Genomic DNA, 18,877 nt, shown 5'->3' with positions numbered 1-18,877 from the left:
CTCGAGGTTTGTTGGGATTTGGGAGGCGATCTGGCGTTAATGCGCCAGAAGCTACAGCAGATACATCTGATGGGTCTGGGACGCATATTTCTGGGACTCCCGAGACTCCCAATGCTTCTAGTAGTTCACGGGCTAGAAGGCCTAGGGGCCCTACAGCTGCCGCTATCAGAGAGAGAGAGGTTAAGGCACCTGATGGGAGGACGGTATTTCAGAGGCATCCTGAGACTGGGTAAGTACATTAGTTAAAATTACTGTTTCTCGTACACCATGATTAAGTGACAAAATTACTTGTACACAGTGTTTTGTTGGAGCCCACTGGCCTGTCCAAAGCTTGCACGTGCACATTTAAGATGTTTGAAAACACAGGCGGGTACACATGGAAGTTGACGCCCCCGGCGATGAAGGATAAATTTTTTGATGAATTACAGGTACAATTAAATTTATAATACATATAAATATATCATATTAAATTGTTAAAATGTTTGATATTAAATTAATTCTCTTTCTTTCAACAGAAAGAGTTTACGTGGAAGCCCGAGGATGAGCATGACGTGAGGATCATGTGGGAGACAAAAGTCCGCAAAAGGTACTCCGACATGATGAGCGACTACAAGACAACTCTCAAGCAGTGTATCAGCCAAGGGAGAGAGATGTCTAGGCCCGTCTGGATGACTCCCGATTTCTGGACTGGACTCCGGGATTACTGGCATCAGCCCGAGGTTGAGGCTGTTTCAACTCGAGCTCGTGCCAACCGGATGTCCGAGCCCGATGGGGAGGGTACAGGGATCAGTAGGCACGTGGGCGGGTCCCAGTCGACTCGTATCCTGCAGCAGTATATGGTATGTAATTAACAAATAATTAAGTATATAAATTAAATTAATATATTGACTAATATAACTTATTTATCTTATATAAATGCATATACAGAGCTTGGATCCTGGTACTCCCCAGGATGCACCGAACTATGCCACCTTCCTCCGCCTCCACACGTACGCCGACGGAAGTTATACGTCGGAGAGAGATGCTAGAATTGACGTAAGTGTTTAAGTTTATTCAAATATTTAGTGAATGTATTTATTTTCTAACAATTATGCATTGTTATGTATGTATTAGGCCGAGGTTCATCGACTGGCCGCTGCCACAGGACGACAGGAGCGGCTAGACGAGGTGTATTTGGAGGTGGTGCAAATTGATAGGTCACGGATCTACGGCGTCGGGAGTGCCGGGCAGAGTCAGGCTAGTAGGGGGTCTATCCGCAGCACGGGCACTTCTGCGGTGTCTCAGCAGCTTTATGAGACACGGATCTCCACGCTGGAGGAGCGATTGGCGGCAGAGCAAGCACAACGCCAACAGATAGAGGAGCGCATGGCGGCAGAGCAAGCAGAACGCCAACAGATGCAGGACCGCGTGGCTCAATTGGAGGCGTTTATGAGGATGTATAATGCTCCGCCACCTCCACACCCTGATGCCGATGATGATGATGATGATGATGATGCTTAGACTTATGTTTATGTTTTCAAACAAAATTACATTTGCACTTTCTTTTCAAATTTATGTTTTATTGAACTATATATTTCAAGTGCTTTAATTATTAAAACTATAAATGTTTTATATATTTATGGCAATGATGATGATGATTGCATTTAACATAAACAAATAAATTCAAATCACATTATAATAACCAAATTAAAACACTTTTGGTGTATTAATGTTAAAAAAAAAAATTAATTAATTAATTAATTAATTAATTATTAAATATTAATTAAATATTTTACCGACGATAAAAATAAGGACCGAAACGAACTCGCTCACTAATTAACAACATATTTAAGGTATTATCTCCACATATTCAAAGATTATAATTATATGAGTGAGTATATAGCATTTAAATGAATTATAGATGTAGATATATCAATAATACGAGTGTTCTGTACTGGTGATCACTCGAAAAGAATTTCAAAGTTAAGCGTGCTTGACACATAGCACAAGCAAGATGGGTGACCCACTGGGAAGTCGGGTCGCCGACTGGGAAGTTCGTCTAAAGTATGCAATACCGTATAAATACGGAAATAAATTGTGGATATACAATATACAATAAAATAAATAAATAAATAAATAAATAAATAAATAAATAAAATAAAATAAAATAAAAAATAAAAAACATTACCGTGGGCAAAACGCCGTCGGTAGTTACCGACGGCAATTTCCCCTCGGTAAATACCCGGCCATCCTCCGGCGTGACCCACCGGCCGGCTGTAATACCCCGTTTCCCTGAGTTAAATTTAGAATTTATTTTGAACTTAGATTTAAGATGATTCACGCCGGAATGAGAAAAAGAATTTATTTTTAATTCCAACACAAATGATTTACAAAAACATTTGTAAATTTAGTTATTAAATTTATATGCATTACATATTTATTTAATTGAGCATCGATCATTTACACGAACTATTTTATTTAACGAACACTGAACGATTATTACAGTTTTCATAGTACAACCCGGAAGATTTTTATTTTATTTTATTTTATTACTCCCATCTACTCCTACACCCACCTACTCCATCAGCCACCATATGCCACAACTTTATAGCTTTTTGTTGAGACACCTCATTCACCACCATACCTTTCAATCATACCATTCTCTGCAATCATACCATACACCTCATTCATCACCATACCTTTCTCTACAAAGTCATTTCACTTCAATAAAGGATCTATCTTTTCCCTCACTTAGCATCTTCGATCAATCTCATTTCTCCCTCAAGTTACTCTCTAGTTCCAACAAACCCAAAGAAATCCAAGTGCAGAGCTCAGCCATATTGCGAATGGATCAAATTGCCACAAAACTCAGATTTCAGCAACTCAAACCAGAGGTTTCATCTTGAATCTCTCTATCTATTTTATACTTGCTCATTCAGTTATGACACTGCAATTGTAACACATCAAACCTTCACATACTTTCATCTCATCATTTCGGTGCATATGTATACACATTCATAAAGAACAACAATTTCTTAAAATCACCAAGTGTTCAGACATACAATTTATGTGCATATAGATACATATATGAAGCATGCCAATTTTGATGTATTTTTGAAAAATGGAGTCGAGAGGGAGGCTAGGCGCTGCGGCTCTGCCGTTGCTGCCTAGCCACGGTGAAGAGTGGGGAAGGAGATGCGGTCGGTGGTGGTGGTTAGCCACTGCCGGAGACGAGGGAGAACATAAGGGAAATGGGCGGCGGTGGTGGCAGCTTGGTGGCTGCTACTCGCTGGGAATTTGAGGGCGGCGATGGTGGTGCCGCTGCTGCCCGGCCACAGCTGGAGAGGGAGAGGTGGTCTGGGCTGGGTATTGCTGAGGGTGTCGGCGACGGTGGCTCCGGCTGCTGCTGTCGCCGAGAGAGAGACCGAGGGAGGCGGCGGCGCTCGTCGTCGCCAAGGGGGATTCAAGGGAGAAGTGACCAGAGATGACGCCCTTCGCCGGAGACGCGGCCGCGGCTTGACAGCGGCAGGGGGAGACGGAGGAGATTCGAGGGAGAGAGAGAGACGGCAGCCTTCCAGCCGTGAATTCGCCGGGGTCGGAGCAGGCGGCGGCGGATCAGTCGAGAGAGGCGAGCAGTCGGACTGATTTGTGGGTGTGTGAGTCTTGACCAGGGTTGTGAGTTAGAGAGAGATCAGAGGGAGTCCAGGCGGCGGTGGCGGCTTATCCGTCGACGCCGGAAAAGAGAACGAGGAAGAAGGAGGCTGGGCGGCGCAGCCGCTAGATGTGTCTGCGTTTGTGTTGTGAGTGTGACCGAGAGAGGGAGTAGGGAAGAAAAGGGGGTGGGATGTTGGGCTTTAGGTTTGGGTTAGGAGTTGGGTTTTAAATTTGGGCCGGGTTTTTAATTAGTGTTGGGCTGAAAATTTTGTTAGAGAGTGGGCCGATTTAATTAGTAGTGGGCTCGAGTCATGGGCCGAGATTTTATTTATTTTTGTTTCAGCTGGGCTTTTAATTTTTAAATCTGTTGGGCCTTTATTAATTTATTTAATTGGATTTATGCAGATTTTTATTTAAAGGAGATACACTATTTTAATTAATTAGACTTATTAAGTTTGATTAATTATTTTAAAGATAATTAGCATAATAATATTATTATTATGAAGTGCATATTTTAAGTAATTACTTATATGCTAACCATGTCATGAAATTGCATTATATTTTGCAATAAGAATATTTATGATTTAATTGGTTTTATTTATAATTCCAATTATTAAAAGATGAGTAAGAATATTGTTGGTGTTCTTAACTCAAGAGAAAATGTTTTCAATTATTTATTCATTAAATTTTGAAAACCCGGCTAAGTGAATCATAGAATATTAAGCACTACACCATGACTTAAGATTAGAATTCAAGGAGACCTATTGAGAATAGATTTCTTGTAGGCTTTGAGCAACATGAGGATTAGCATTGCTATTCCGATTCAGAGATAAGGATAAACGACAGGCTTTGCCTAATCAGGTGGGCATTATTTTATTATTACGTATATAGAGATCCCCTGCGTGACGTAGGCCTCATATGCGAATATATATGCATGATATGTTTTGACTATTTATTCAGTTCTTATGAAATGCTTATATGTTTAATGCCCTTTATGAAAATGAAAATGTTATGAAAATGAAATGTTTATGAAATGATTGACTGCCAAAATGTTTATGTTTTTATATGTATCCTATCTGTGTTGGTTCGCCAACTTTAAAGGAAATCCAATTGGGATCCTATGCTAGACAAAGGTCGCTAGCTAGGGTTAACGTGTACACTCATGGAGACCGCGAGTCGCTTGCGACCGGTCTTGGCGTCCGTGGTAAGGAGGCCTCCTTCCCGGCGCGTGACAGAAAGGAACAGATATGGATCATATAGACTGAAAATGGGATGCGCATCCACCTTTATGAAAATGAATGAAATGTTTTAGTAAGCGCAGGTCATTCAAGAAAACCCCTGTGTGTTACTGTTGGCAGTTCAATTTATATATGTATGCATGTTGTATTTTCGGCTATGCCCACTGAGTATCTTTATACTCAGCCCTGCATGTATTTCTAAATGTGCAGGTTGAGCAGTTGATGGAATGGAATGATGTTGAGCGGGTGTTCCTTTGACATTTCAAGAAATGTAACCTTGAGTATACATCTTCATATGTATATCTCACACGTTTTCCGCTGCAAAACACTTTGATTAGGATAACTCTATGTTATGAAGTTGTTACACGTGTTATTGGGTAACCCACCTTAATCAGTTCTCTTTTATGTGTATGTTTTATAAGTATCCAAATGATCATATATGATCCTAGCTTTTTATCTATAAGTGATATTTTCATATACTTTAATGTTAAGTAATTGTACATTTCTATTTCTTATTGTTCACCCCAAGTCATAACCCCTGTTAACCCGTCATTGGGAAGTAGGCTGTGACACCGGCGGTAGTTTTTTACCGACGGCGATTCGCCGCCGCTAGTTAGCGGCGGTAATCGCCGTCGGTAGTTTTCCGGCAGGGTCAGCCGGACTCCGGTGGCTCTCTACCGACGGCAAAATAGCCCTCGGTAACTAGCGACGGTGTCTGCCGCCGCTATTTCTCCGGCTATTCTCCGCCGTTTAACGGCGACAATTCCGGCGGCATCGCCGCCGTTAACTGCCGACGGCGGATGTTCGCCGCCGTTATTGTCGTTGCCGACGAACCATTTAGCGGCGGGAGATTGCCGCCGTTATCGCCGCCGGTAACACTATTTACCGGCGGCCGTCTTTTGTTACCGACGGCATTTAGCCGTCGGTAATCAGCGCTTTTTTTGTAGTGTAACCAATTTATAGCTAAACCACAATGCATGCACAATGCTTATAGCTAAACCACAATGCATGCACAATGCTATACTTAAGACGGGGTGATGGAGTGAGCAAAATAACCGAATCGATTCAAACCGAAATTTTGAAGTATGGTCTGAATTTTTCGATCTTTTGGTTTGATTCAGTTTGATCTTTCAAGAAAATTTGATTTTTTTGGGTTCGGTTAGGTTTTGTAAAAATCAAACAAAACCGAAAACTGAATTATATATTAATTTATATACATATACTTATAAATATATTATACATGTTGATATACTCCTATAATTTTATACTCCATATTATAATATGCATATATATATATATATATATATGTACAATTTAATTTTTTTTCTTATTTTTTATTTTGTTTCTTCAATTTTTCAGTTTTTTCTTGGACTACTTCGATCTTTTGGTTTGATTCGATATTTTAATTTAAAAATTTTAATTTTTCAATTCGATTTATTCGATTCAATTTGATTTTAACAAAAACCAAACTGAAATATCGAATGCACACCCCCAACGTGTATATTATGTAGAAACTAATCTGAGTCATCATCCGGCACTGTGATTCCCGAGAGATCTGGACCGTTGAGCCATCCACTAAAACCCTCACCTCACCAAGTCAACGACGTCGCAGACTCTTTAGCGCCATAATGTTATAATTTTCCATTTTTTTATTTCCTCGAAACAGAATCTCATCAAAACTCGGGAAAGAAGAGCTCCCCTGCTGCGGAACGCACAACAGACTCCCTGCGATGCTCCACTCATATCGCGCCACGTATCAATTCGGATGACGTGGCGGATGCGTGACGAATTTGTTCAATAATCGGAAAAAGACACGTCTTTGAGATCAACGGAGGAGAGCCGACCTGAGAGCCTTCTATGAATACAGACCGTTGATCTAGAACTACTCATGATGACCGTTGGATGGGATATCGACGCTCATCCGACCTCACGAAATTGAATTTCAAAAGCTAAGCTAGAGAGGGAGGAAGGGGACTCAAAGCCAGCGAAACCAATTCAAAGAATTCTTCATCTGCGTGTGTGTGGTTTGTGTATATGTACATTGGAGTGTACATACGCGCATTTGTATCTATATGCGTCTGTAGGGATCGAGCTACCTCTCAATTGGGACGGAGATTTTTTTTTTGTCCTTTGAATTTTGTGGTGTTTTAATTGCGAGCTTGTTAAAATTATGACAGTCGAATTCGAATTGTTGGTTCCTTTTGGTTTTCGTGATTTGGAATTCAAACAATTTTGGGGGGGAGTTCTCGAGCGGAAAAATGAGTGATTTGGAGTAGTATTTATTTGAGTTATCTTTTTTGTTGTAAAATTGTTTGGTGAAATCTTTGTTGTGGGATTTTCGTTTCGTAATTTGTTTTTCTTCAATGGAGCAAAGAGATGAACATGATTTCCCTCCAAAAAAGCCGCCGCCGCCGCAACCGGAAGCGACGACGGCAGGAGTTGATTTCCCAGCGAGGAAGCTGGTGAGGCAGCTGGATTTTACTGGTGGCGCGTCGACGATGGAGCAGCGGCAGCAAGTGAAGCTGGAGCAACCTCCTCCGCAGTTGCTGTCTCATTTAGTGAAGCCGCCGCCGCAGATGCTCTTCATGACTATGCAGCAACCACCTCCGCCGCCCTCTCATCCTTCTGTTCGTCCTCCTCTGTGAGTCGCCTTATCAATTCAAAATTAGTTGTTAAAAATTGGAACTTTTTGGGGAAACTGATTTTATCTTTGGAGCTTAAGATGATGTGTTTGTGGAATTGTAGGTTTTGTTGGTTATTCATTTTGAAGTTTTAACCTTTCATGTTTGTTTGCTACATTCAGACATTCTATTGGAGCAATTGATCTACATATGTTTTCATTAGTTGTTAGGAATCCTCCTGCTCCTACTCCAGTTGGAGAAAAGGAAGGTGGAGCTGTGAGCCATGGGAATCTTCAGACAGACAGTTAATTTTTTGTACCCAATTAATTGGATGTGTAAAATTCCGATTGTTAATTCGTTTACAGAATATCCTAGCAACCATTTGCAAGTTGGCATTATGTATATAGCTTGATGAATGATTTAAAGCTTTAGTTTGGCAACGAATAATGAATCAATTTTTTAGTTACTAAATTATGAAAAAAATGGCTGTTAATTGGGTTGTGTCTCTCTGATCATACTGTGGGTTCTTTGAATGCTGCCTGATCAGATTACAAAGAAGTCTGCCTAGTGAAATCGTTCATTCAGTTGGTTTTTCGCATAACTATATTAGTATCATTTGGAGAAAGATATTTGTTGGTGTATGCTTGTAAAAAAGCTTTGCATGCATTTTCTCTGTAATTTCCTTGCTCTTAAATATAAACAATTTCTCATTATTTCTGGCCCATTTTTTTTTTCTGCATCACGCTCCTCCAGTTTAAAGTGCCTCCTATTAGAATAGCATATGACTTTGCACTGATCTCTACATTTTTTGGGGAACTACTGATGATTATATGATCATGGAATTCTTTTTCCATATTATGTTAATCGTGTACTTTGACAAAATAACTACATGTACATGCATCAGCCTTTCTGTCAAGGCTGAGCTAAAGTTACGCATGGTTCAACTAAACATGTGGTATCGTAGTTCTCTATCAATATGTTCTAAATAACTATTTTCTCCTCAGGAAACCCGAATCACCAAGATCACGGCCCGGACAAAATGTGAATGAAATAAAAGATGGTACTCCAAAGAAGCAAAAGCAGTGTAATTGCAAACATTCTCGGTGTTTGAAGTTGTAAGCAGCTATTGTTTTCATCTTTTGTTGTATGACAAATGATTGCATGAAAAGGAGTTTCTGGTCTGTCACATTCTTACTTTGATGATGATTTGCAAGTCTCAGCAAATCCAAACACTAGTTAACACAAAAGATTCAGTTTCAGTACAGACTTTTTTTAAATAATTTTATCTATGTACATATAATCTTTCTTTAAAAAGCAATTTTTTTCTCCCTGAAATATTTCATCCACCACCCTTCTTTACAGGATCTTTTTTATTTTCTTGGGCTTGACCAAGATATATTTCAAGTCTGTACATCTATCCTACTTACATTTTCTGCTAAATCCAATTAGTTGAGGAACACAGTAAAGTCTGGGGAAAGATGTTTTCTCAGATTAAAGTCAATCCTTCCCTTTATTCTGAGTGAGGAAGTGTTTTTATTACAGATTGTTGCTAACTGCTAATTCATTAATTAACTGCTAATGCACATGTTATCTATAGTTAAAGTATTGTATTCAATTGTCAGATTATAGCTCTCAGTTATATGAAACTTATGCTGTGTAATCTAGCATCTGCTCTATGCATGTGGTGATATACCTGATTTTTTGTACTGAAGCTTTCAATTTACATTTCCAGTAAACATAAACTTTATTTGACTAAGTGTTTCTTACCATATGGTTTATTCTTTCAGCTTAGGAAGATTGATGCTTGAGTGTTTTTCTGGACTTGTATTGTTTGCTTGAGGTTGCACCACCACTTTCTTATTAAGCAACATCTGTATTTGAAAAAATATTTAGTTTGATGTATAATAGACTGAGTGGGGCATCAAGTTCCAAGAACGATCAATTAAAAGTTGTTAACTCATACACCTTTTTCACTTTGGGCCAGAAAGATGACTGCTAATCGTCTTGGGGATGCAACATTGCAGCTTATATTTTCTTTTTTCTGTACAGTCTTATAAACAATGATAATTTTTGGCTTGTTATATTATTTGTGTGTACATCATGTTTCCCAATTTAATTTTGACTAAAAAACTTAATTTGGTGATTACCTTTATTTAGGACGACCTTCCAACAATTTTACTTCTCCCTCTAAAATTTATGAAATGGATTTCACTTTGCTGGGATGAAGTATTGTCTTATCTTACAAATTATTGTCAGGTACTGTGAATGTTTTGCTTCTGGAGTCTATTGTGATGGTTGCAACTGTGTGAACTGTCACAACAATGTTGAAAACGATACTGCTAGACGTGAAGCTGTTGAAGCTACTTTGGAGCGTAATCCAACTGCTTTCAGGCCAAAAATTGCCAGCAGTCCTCATGGAGCTCGGGATAACAGGGTATTGTCAATTTACCATCCTGTCGAAGTGTATTTCTAGTATAAAGTAGGATCTTGGATTATTTATTAGTATCATATGGTTTCTGTTTCATCGTGTTAGATTTATCTGTAACTGATTAACATCTATGGTAACATATGTTTTTGGTTGCATTAAAAGTTCACATTAAACTTATTTCTTTTAATGGATGGCCTCAGAAGTTGTCTTACTTCCAACTCTTTAGATTTTCCAATTATCCAAGATGCTTTCTTAGGATTTCAACTTGATATGGCAACAAAGGGAAATCTTAAACCTTTATTCGTAGAGAGGAGCTTGCTACATGTCGTAAAGATCCTCTTAATAGTTCACATCAATTTTCATATAACCAAATTGCTTTTAATCCCAAAAGCAAGAAGAGAGAACTCTGTTGCTGCTGATAATTTTCACATCTATGGTTTCTTTCACTATCATTTTAAGGAGTGTATAAAGATAATATTTCATTATCATTTGTAAGTCCAGATATTGGCTTTTATAGCAAACAGATAGAATACAAGTACTCTACTTGTCTGTCTGATACGGAGATTATCACCCATAACAATCTTTGCTTGCATGGCTGAAAGTAAGTTTTTCTGGTGCAATATGCTTCTTGAACCATGCCTTGTTCAAGCTGAAAAGATGTATTAACAAATCGGGAATCTAATGCAATATTGTGAAAAAAAACTATACCCTAGTCTATATAGCATCACACTGGACTAACGTTGCTTTTGAATGCAAGAAAATTGATTTTTTTGGGAAAATTTGAAGTCCTGTATTAACCTAGAATGGAACAGGTAGCTAGAGCCTACCAGATATGAAGTTGAGTATCTTGTTCTTATTGTCCCTGCAATATAAGAGTTTTTGCTACATCAGAGGAGTTTATTTTGTTTGTGTAGAATCCCATATGAGCAACCTACTTGTTGGTTTCTCAGTTGTTAATATTTCATGTTCTGAAATTCTTGAGGATTGGTGAGGCTGTTAATTGTTTAGCCAATCGAATAAATTCAGTAAATTTGACCAGTAACAACAGTCAAAATAAAATGATCGAGTTGGTTGACGCTATTATCTCAGTCAAATATGTGATTCGCAGAAAGAAACTTGAATTTGGTAGAACTTTGTGTTTCTTGAGATGTTTCTACTATTGGTTTCTTGAACAGATGTGTTTGGACTTTGGATAGTTTATCAAATATTTGATTAATACTTATATGAGCCTGCTTTCACTTGTCTGTCTCAACTTAACCTTCTCAAGATGATTCATCATTGTTATTAATTTTCAGTTGAATTAGCAATCTTCGAGATCTAGCAAGTCCTCTTTATTCTAATAAACATTGTAACATTTAGTGTATTAACCATCATTAGTATATGCCACATACCTTAGTTTATTAAAAAATTCTCTGAACTGTATTCATTTTAAATGACGACATGATCAATTAATTTTTATCAATATGCAGGAGGAGGCTGGCGAAATTGTTTCAGGGAAGCATAATAAGGGATGCCACTGCAAGAAATCAGGGTGCCTTAAGAAGTACTGTGAATGCTTCCAAGCAAATATTCTTTGTTCTGAAAATTGTAAATGCATGGACTGCAAAAATTATGAAGGAAGCGAAGAGAGACAAGCTCTCTTTCACGGCGATCATGTTAACAACATGGCCTTTATCCAGCAGGCAGCAAATGCTGCCATCACCGGCGCTATTGGATCATCTGGTTATGGGTCTCCCCCGCTGACTAAAAAGCGGAAAGGTCAGGATATTTACTTTGGATCAGCCGTAAAAGATCCAGTACACAGGCTTGGACAGTTACAACAGGTAAAATTTGCTCTTATACCTCGAGAAAACTTCAACCTTCACAAAACATCATTATTGAATTTGATCGGTGCTCAATCCACTCAAAAAAGGGATACACAATTTGTGTCTGGTATACTCAGTCGAGGCGTGGGAAATATTGATTTGTTCTATGTAACATGGGATCGTTGGATTTTTTCTTCATTTGACAATTACTCGTGCTTTGCCTTAACTGGCATACTATTGACTCATGCCAATCATGGAAGGCATTTCAGAACAAATCTTTTGGTACCTTATTTTCCCTTGTTCTACCAAATTAAATGAAATTTTGAATTAATAGCTATATCCACTACTTTTTTTGTATGTTCAAATTTTTGCTTTGTGATAATGTTGGAAAGAAAAAATGCAGAGCTAGCAGTACTGTAAGGAAAGGGATTATCATGAAATGAATTAAAGAATCAAGGGTTGGTATCATTTTGTGGTAATAGGTTATATATATACTCTCTGGAATCATGTTTTGGTGCTATTACATTTGTTATGGTGAGTCATGGAAAACTCCCATATCCTCAAAGCAAAGGTTCTAGTTGATCAGTGAGGAGTGTTGCATAAAAATGTAGAAAACATATTCTTTTTGTGTATTTCTAATCTTGCTTGTACAAGAATAATGCTGTAATATTTTAATTGAGTATACTTTTTGGGAAAATAGAATTGCCATGTTGAGAAAGGATTCGAGAGGATAATCTAGGTGGGGGAACTTTTATGTATGCTGTTACTAGTAAAGTGCAAACTGGCGGTGCATCTTGTAGAAGTTACAGTGGATTTAGTCATACTAATATGATAAGATACGCTGGATCTCGGATCTGCCTGAATAAATGTCGGAAGAAAAAAGTAAATAATTTTTTAGATACCATGCTAGACTCACAAATCTGGACGGATATTCCTTTGGATTAGCTTGCTAAACAACATTTCTTGGTGATAATTTCTAGCACCTGAATGCTCTTTGTGGCCATAATGAAATATCGATTGAGTTAGACCTGTATATACAAATTAAATAGTTAAATTTTTTTGGGAGGGTTATATAGTTGGAATGGAGATGAAAAACATCGTCATGTTAATTACATCTTATCAAGTAACCATCTCTGTTTCTCTTGTATCTAAAATAGCTGAAGAATAAATGAGTTTGACTCTGACTTCAAAACTCATTCTTCTCTATTAGCAGGCTACCCATACTAAGGCTTCTGTACCTTCCACTTTATCGTCTTCAGTTACTGTTGCTCATCCAGTTAGTACACCGACCTTGGGTTCTTTGAAATTTACTTATAGGTATGAGTGTAATCTTTTGAAGAATTGCTTTATGATATTTCTTCAGACAACTTACTCGTGCACTGTATCTAAAGGTCTCTATTAGCTGACATCATTCAGCCCCAGGATTTAAAGGAACTTTGTTCTGTGCTTGCGGTATATTCAAGAGAAGCTGCGAAGATGCTTACAGGTACATGTGTGCTGAGTACATGATATTATCTAAATCACATAATTTCTTGTTTTCCAACACCATTAATCTTATACATCATCATGCCCCATGTTATGTTTTTTCAAAAAGTTTCTTAATAGCATCAATTGCCTGTCCACAAGCTTGAATATACATTTCCTGTTCCCTTAGTTCGATGCTCTCTCATGGCTTTTTTGTGTAATTTTGAATCTATTAGAAGTTTAAGCAGCCGTTGGGGAACAATTTTAGATACTGTTATAGTGGTACAAATCACTTCAAGATAATTGTCATGGTATCCTTTGAAAAGTGAGATGGTGTATTGTGGGATTTTCATAACTGACATCCTCAAAAACTTGTAACATGACATATACTTGGTTCAAAAGGTGGACAATATTACTTCCAAGTGTTTTCACATTTCAGGCAGGTGACAGAAGAAGATTGGTGATGAACAAATAGGACAAAATAATAATTGGGGAATTACATACAATTCCTATGGAAGATAATGATGACTTTAGTAGTTGTTAGCTATTATATCTATTTTGAATCTTAGCATAAAAAATTTATAATCGATCTGGTTTTTATTCACTCTGTCATAGTTGAAGCATGAGATGCTAAGGGTCTATATGAAGAAAAGCAAAGGTAAGCAAGTGAAGATGAATGAATAGATTTGTATCAATATATATTGCCTAAGAAGGCATTACTTGAGTATCTGCAACTCAAATTAACTTTGAGGATATTGCTCTATGTTGGACTATGACACCTATACCATCTCTTATTTAATGGTAAAGAAGTCTGCTATATTATATAAACTTTTTAGGTAGGATTTAGCCCCTCTTCAATCAATAGAAAGTAAATGCTTGTGTTTCTGAATTTTTTATGTGCCTCTTCATCCAACAAATATACTATAATAAGCATGTGGAAGAGTTTATTATATTGATAAAAGAGAGGTGTAACCTTATGTGGAGATGATCTAGTTTATCAAAGTGGAGAGTATATGAAACAGCCGTATCTTACTTTTATGAAGCACCAAATTGAGTACATCAAGTCAGTTGTAATTGTTCTCGAACACTTCATAAGTTATGCTCGATTATCTAACAATCATTTTGTAACTTGGTATCGGTTTCAGAGGAGAGAAATGCAGCTGAAAAGCAAGCAGAAGAATCTCGGAAAACCTCACTGGCTTCAACCATCCAAGATGGGTCTCAAAGCCAGAAGCATTCTGAAGCTGAAAAGGCTGAGGCTAACTATCATTCATCTGAAAACCAGGCCGAGAAAGTTGCACCCGAGGAATCTTGTTCAGATGGAGCTGATGTATCAAAAGGAAGGCCGATGTCTCCCAGCACGTTAGCCCTAATGTGTGACGAACAAGATACAATGTTCACCGCTGCTCATTCCCCTAGTAGGTTAGAGGTTCAGAATAACGTGTCTTCCCAGTTGCCGCTTGAGCACAGGACGACTGAAGCATACGAGGAGCAAGAAAGAATTATTCTAACAAAGTTCAGAGATTGTCTTAACAGGCTGATCACCTTAGGAGAAATAAAAGGCAAGCAAGTTTTCATCCTTCGAGTTTCTATTGCTAGTTGTAGGCCAAGAGGGATTGAACAATTTTGAGCTTGCTTGATCATGTATTCTGAGTCTAATTTATCTTCACACTCTGCAGAAACCACATATTCTTCGTTGGCACGAACAGAGGCGGACGGGGAGAGGGGACTATCGAGCAATGGCATTTCAAATCAAAGAAGTGATGGTAGAAATCAACAACAACAGCACACAGACAATGGTGTTGCGAAAATTGGTGTTCATCGACAGAGTTCTGCTGCTCTGAATAATGTGCCATTCCTGCGGATAAGCATGCCTGCGGAAAATGGTGATGTAAGAAGGAAAAGTGAAAGAGAGTCATAACATGTGTAGGATTTAGACATAACAAATGTATGCTGCTACATCCATGTATTTGCAAGCCCAAAACATTCGGCTTTTCTTCGGTGTGGCGGCAAACACTAAATATACAGAGCCATTGATGTTAGAGTTGATTCAAATGTAACGAATCTTGTAACTTATCATTCATAAAATTCAATTTAAAATGCAACTTTTTCTATTGCTCTATATTTTGGAAAGTTTGTGGTACAGATTTTTCCACCTCCATGATACAACCGACTGTGTCGAATTTCCCAATTTTCTTAATTATTATTTTTAACATTAGTTTTGTCTTCAATTATGATTTTTCGCCCCCCGCCACAAAGAAAAAAAAAATCAATTTCTAATTTTTAATTAATTTGGTTCAACATCACAAACAAAATATGCTTTGATTCTCTTTTTGAATATTTGGTTTAACAAATGAGAATCAACTTTGTGGCGGTAGCGGGGCAATGCCGGTGATGGAGGAAGAGGTTGTGGCCGTGCCGGTAATTACATTCCCCAGTCTTTTATCTTCACGTCGTATCTCTGATTTATTTGCATTTATTTTATGTTTGTCTAGCTTGAGTTAATTGCCTCACCTTGATTTTTCGCTTCAATATTTATTGAGTATTATATTAAACTATTCATTGTGTTTTCGATTTATCAGTTTTCGTGGATACGATATTTGATTTACTTTTTATGCTACAATTATGTCGTTTTAGCTGCGATTTATATTGCTAGAAAATTAGCTATCGTGAGTATTCAACAAGTACCTCATGAGAGTTGTTAAAGTATGTGACAAGAAATCAGATCACCAACTTCGTCTTCATATGGTTTCTTTGGACGGAGATGAATAGCTGTAAACAAAAGGCTATTTCTTTTCGTGCTATTCATGTGATTTCACAGGTTACTCATCATCTTCATATTTTTATTGCGGCAAGGACTCTCATCAATACACATTGGCGAGGATGTGACCCCCAGATTGACTTCATGCTGCCAGCTCCCCCGCTAAGGAGGATCCTTCGCTCCACTATGATTCGCTGGTTTCCCCCGGAACCCTCATGGGTGAAGTTGAACACTGATGGATCTTACGATAAGTAGACTCAACATGGTGCTAGTGGAGGACTTGTTCGTGATCATACTGGAGCCCTGCTTACTGCTTTTTGCACCCCCTGTGATGCTTCTTTCAGTTTTGAGGCTGAGTTATTTGCTCTGCTCGAGGGTCTTTGGCTGGCTATTACCTTTTTAGCTCGCATCTGGGTTGAGTTGGATGCTGCTGTGATCGTTCTGCTCATGTCTGTTGAGCATCACGGTTATGCTAGTATCCGTCATACGTCTGGATCTGACAACTTATTCAGCATCGGTGGTTTCATTTCACTCACATCCATTGTTAGGGGAATCAGCCTGCTGATTTTATGGCGAGGAGAGGGCATCAGGTCCCAGTTTTAACTGCTTTCGATTGCTTCTTTGCGCCTCGTCATTTTCTTGCGCTGGTTAGGATGGACCAGCTTTGTTATCCTAACTTTTGGTTCAGATTTCATGATGATAGTTAGTTTGCTTTGGTTTGTCATTTTTCTCCTTTCGTACCTCCTGGCTATAGTCACTTTTGGGCTACGTTTATGTGTTTCTTTTGTCAGTTTGATTTATTTTTTTCCTTGTTGTTTCTGTTAGGCGTTATCACTTTTGAGCAACATCATGTATGAAATATTGATTGATGTTTATTTACTGGTTGGGGGTTTGCCTAACCCCTTACCCTTTGGGTGTTTTAAAAAAAAAAATCACATCATCAACTTTTGATCCGACTTGATTGAGTACGTGTGGACACAATTCAGTGGCGATTAGTGATTTGACTAAGTTTTATGTGTACTTTCATTTCGTGTTTAACTTAATATGTTGTGTGTATTTATATATCTAGTTGTGTGTTGTACCAATTTGATTTTTCAATATCATTAGCATTTGAATTTGAATTTAAATTTTTTAGCATAATTATATTAATTTTTTTAATTATATTAAATTAATTGAAGTTAAATATAAATACAAAAATTTTAAAAATATGAGATCCAATATGAGATCATACAATAATTATTCAATACGTTTTATTCAAAACGTATTGATCTCATATTGGATCATGATATGATCTCATATATGATCTCATATATATAAAATTTTTGTATTTATATTTAACTTCAATTAATTTAATATAATTAAAAAAATTAATATAATTATGCTAAAAAATTTAAATTCAAATTCAAATGCTAATGATATTGAAAAATCAAATTGAGATCATACTGGAAATTAAAATACGTTTTCCTCCTCTATTATGTACAATCCAATATGAGATCATACAATAATTATTTAAAATTAATTTTACATAGCAAAGAAGACAATGTTTTTAGTCAATACATAAAACTATCAATTCTAATATAACAAAATTAACAAGCACTCCCATCTATTGAGGTAAAAAAGTTTTAAAAAAAATAATAAATTTATATGTAAAATTATATCATTGCCCATATTTTATTCATTTGCCAAAAATTTTAACTCTCTTTTTACTGTTCTTCTTTTCTCTCTCTCTCTCTCATCCACCCATTTTTCTCTTCCACCCTCGGCTCCAGCCTCGCAGACTCGCAGTATTCACTTTCGTCACCCCGAAAGTCGGTGGAGTCGCCGTCTACGGCGGTAGGGGTGAGCAAAATTTTTAACTCTCTTTTTATTCTTTTGGAGATCATTTCATTTGGCAACCTGCTCTTCTCTATCCTGCTAACTTGCATTAATAATTTGATATTATGTCTTGAATATAAATGTGTGAGTTCTCAATTCTTGAGCTATTCTTTGTTATATTGAATGCAATTGTGATTCAGTCTCTCTTAACCACATCTTTAAGCATAAATAATAAATATTTGGATTAGCTTCTTCCTTTGCTAAATGGCATGGAACCAAGGAAGCTTGATAGTGTGAGTGTTATGGGATTAATGTAAAAACTAAGGCAACTAAATAGAGTGTAAAACAGGGAAAATACAATTTTTAAATTTCGGCAGAATAAATCCGGATCGAATTGGATTGATGTTTGGGTTCGGTCCGTCAGATCGTCGTTCGGGCCCGTCAGGGTCCGACCGCTGCTCACCCATATGCGGAGGGAGTGGTGTTGGCCTCAGTGGTGTAAATAGAAGAATAAGAACGTCCGCCGATTGTTCGACAGAATATCTCAATGAAAAATATGACGTTTTGAGTATTGATATATCAAGTTATATGATTTTGTTATATTAAGTATTGTTTTGTTATCGATATTCAAATTTAACATTTAAAATAACTCCATTTCCTGTAATTAAATGTGATTTAATTGAGTTTGTATTATATTTGTTCTTAAATTCACAATTAGTTTTAAATTCACGATGAATTTACAACTCGAATATAGGTTAGTTGTGATTTCGAGTTCTAAAATAAAATTCACAACTCAAATATAAATGGGTTGAAATTTAAATTTTAAAACTAGAATTTACAACTAGGATTATTTTTAGTTGTGGATTCGAATTTTAAAAATCAAATTCACAACCAAATCTTATACTATTTGTTGGGCTTCCAGGATAAAATAATAAGTGTGATTATTTTTTTGGTAGTGGATATTTTATATTTTTGTTATCTCAATTTGAATATCTTTAAAGATATTTAAATATTTTTGTTAGATCTTCTATTTATAGAAAGATTCAAAAAAGAATCCTTAAATAGTAAAGGGTTAATAGCCGAAAAATACACGAACTACCACCGAATTTGCA

At 37.2% G+C, this 18,877-nt stretch overlaps 1 protein-coding gene and 2 long non-coding RNA genes across 4 annotated transcripts; all 3 read left to right on the top strand.

Annotated features, from left to right (window-relative positions):
* The first annotated feature begins 4,418 nt into the window (after window positions 1-4,418).
* Window positions 4,419-5,362, top strand: LOC130985619 (uncharacterized). Its single transcript, XR_009089032.1, has 2 exons — window positions 4,419-4,494; window positions 5,082-5,362. It is a non-coding gene; the product is annotated as an uncharacterized LOC130985619 (long non-coding RNA).
* Window positions 5,363-6,801: 1,439 nt separating this feature from the next.
* Window positions 6,802-15,303, top strand: LOC130985605 (protein tesmin/TSO1-like CXC 5). 2 transcript variants are annotated; one of them, XM_057908673.1, is made up of 8 exons: window positions 6,802-7,512; window positions 8,497-8,607; window positions 9,749-9,926; window positions 11,390-11,743; window positions 12,936-13,042; window positions 13,117-13,211; window positions 14,335-14,751; window positions 14,869-15,303. In XM_057908673.1, the coding sequence occupies exons 1-8, from the start codon at window positions 7,235-7,237 to the stop codon at window positions 15,108-15,110; spliced, it is 1,782 nt and encodes a 593-aa protein (XP_057764656.1). In that variant the 5' UTR covers window positions 6,802-7,234; the 3' UTR covers window positions 15,111-15,303. The 2 variants fall into 2 exon arrangements, with proteins under 2 accessions (XP_057764656.1, XP_057764663.1); XM_057908680.1 differs by having other exon boundaries at window positions 6,803-7,512; window positions 12,939-13,042.
* A 2,342-nt stretch (window positions 15,304-17,645) lies between these two features.
* Window positions 17,646-18,472, top strand: LOC130985598 (uncharacterized). Its single transcript, XR_009089029.1, has 2 exons — window positions 17,646-17,789; window positions 18,115-18,472. It is a non-coding gene; the product is annotated as an uncharacterized LOC130985598 (long non-coding RNA).
* Window positions 18,473-18,877: the final 405 nt, after the last annotated feature.

The sequence above is a fragment of the Salvia miltiorrhiza genome, chromosome 1 (genome assembly GCF_028751815.1).
Source record: "Salvia miltiorrhiza cultivar Shanhuang (shh) chromosome 1, IMPLAD_Smil_shh, whole genome shotgun sequence".
Lineage (NCBI taxonomy): Eukaryota > Viridiplantae > Streptophyta > Magnoliopsida > Lamiales > Lamiaceae > Salvia > Salvia miltiorrhiza.
The sequence above is the reverse complement of the archived record's forward strand: the minus strand, read 5'-3'. Positions and strand labels throughout refer to the sequence as shown.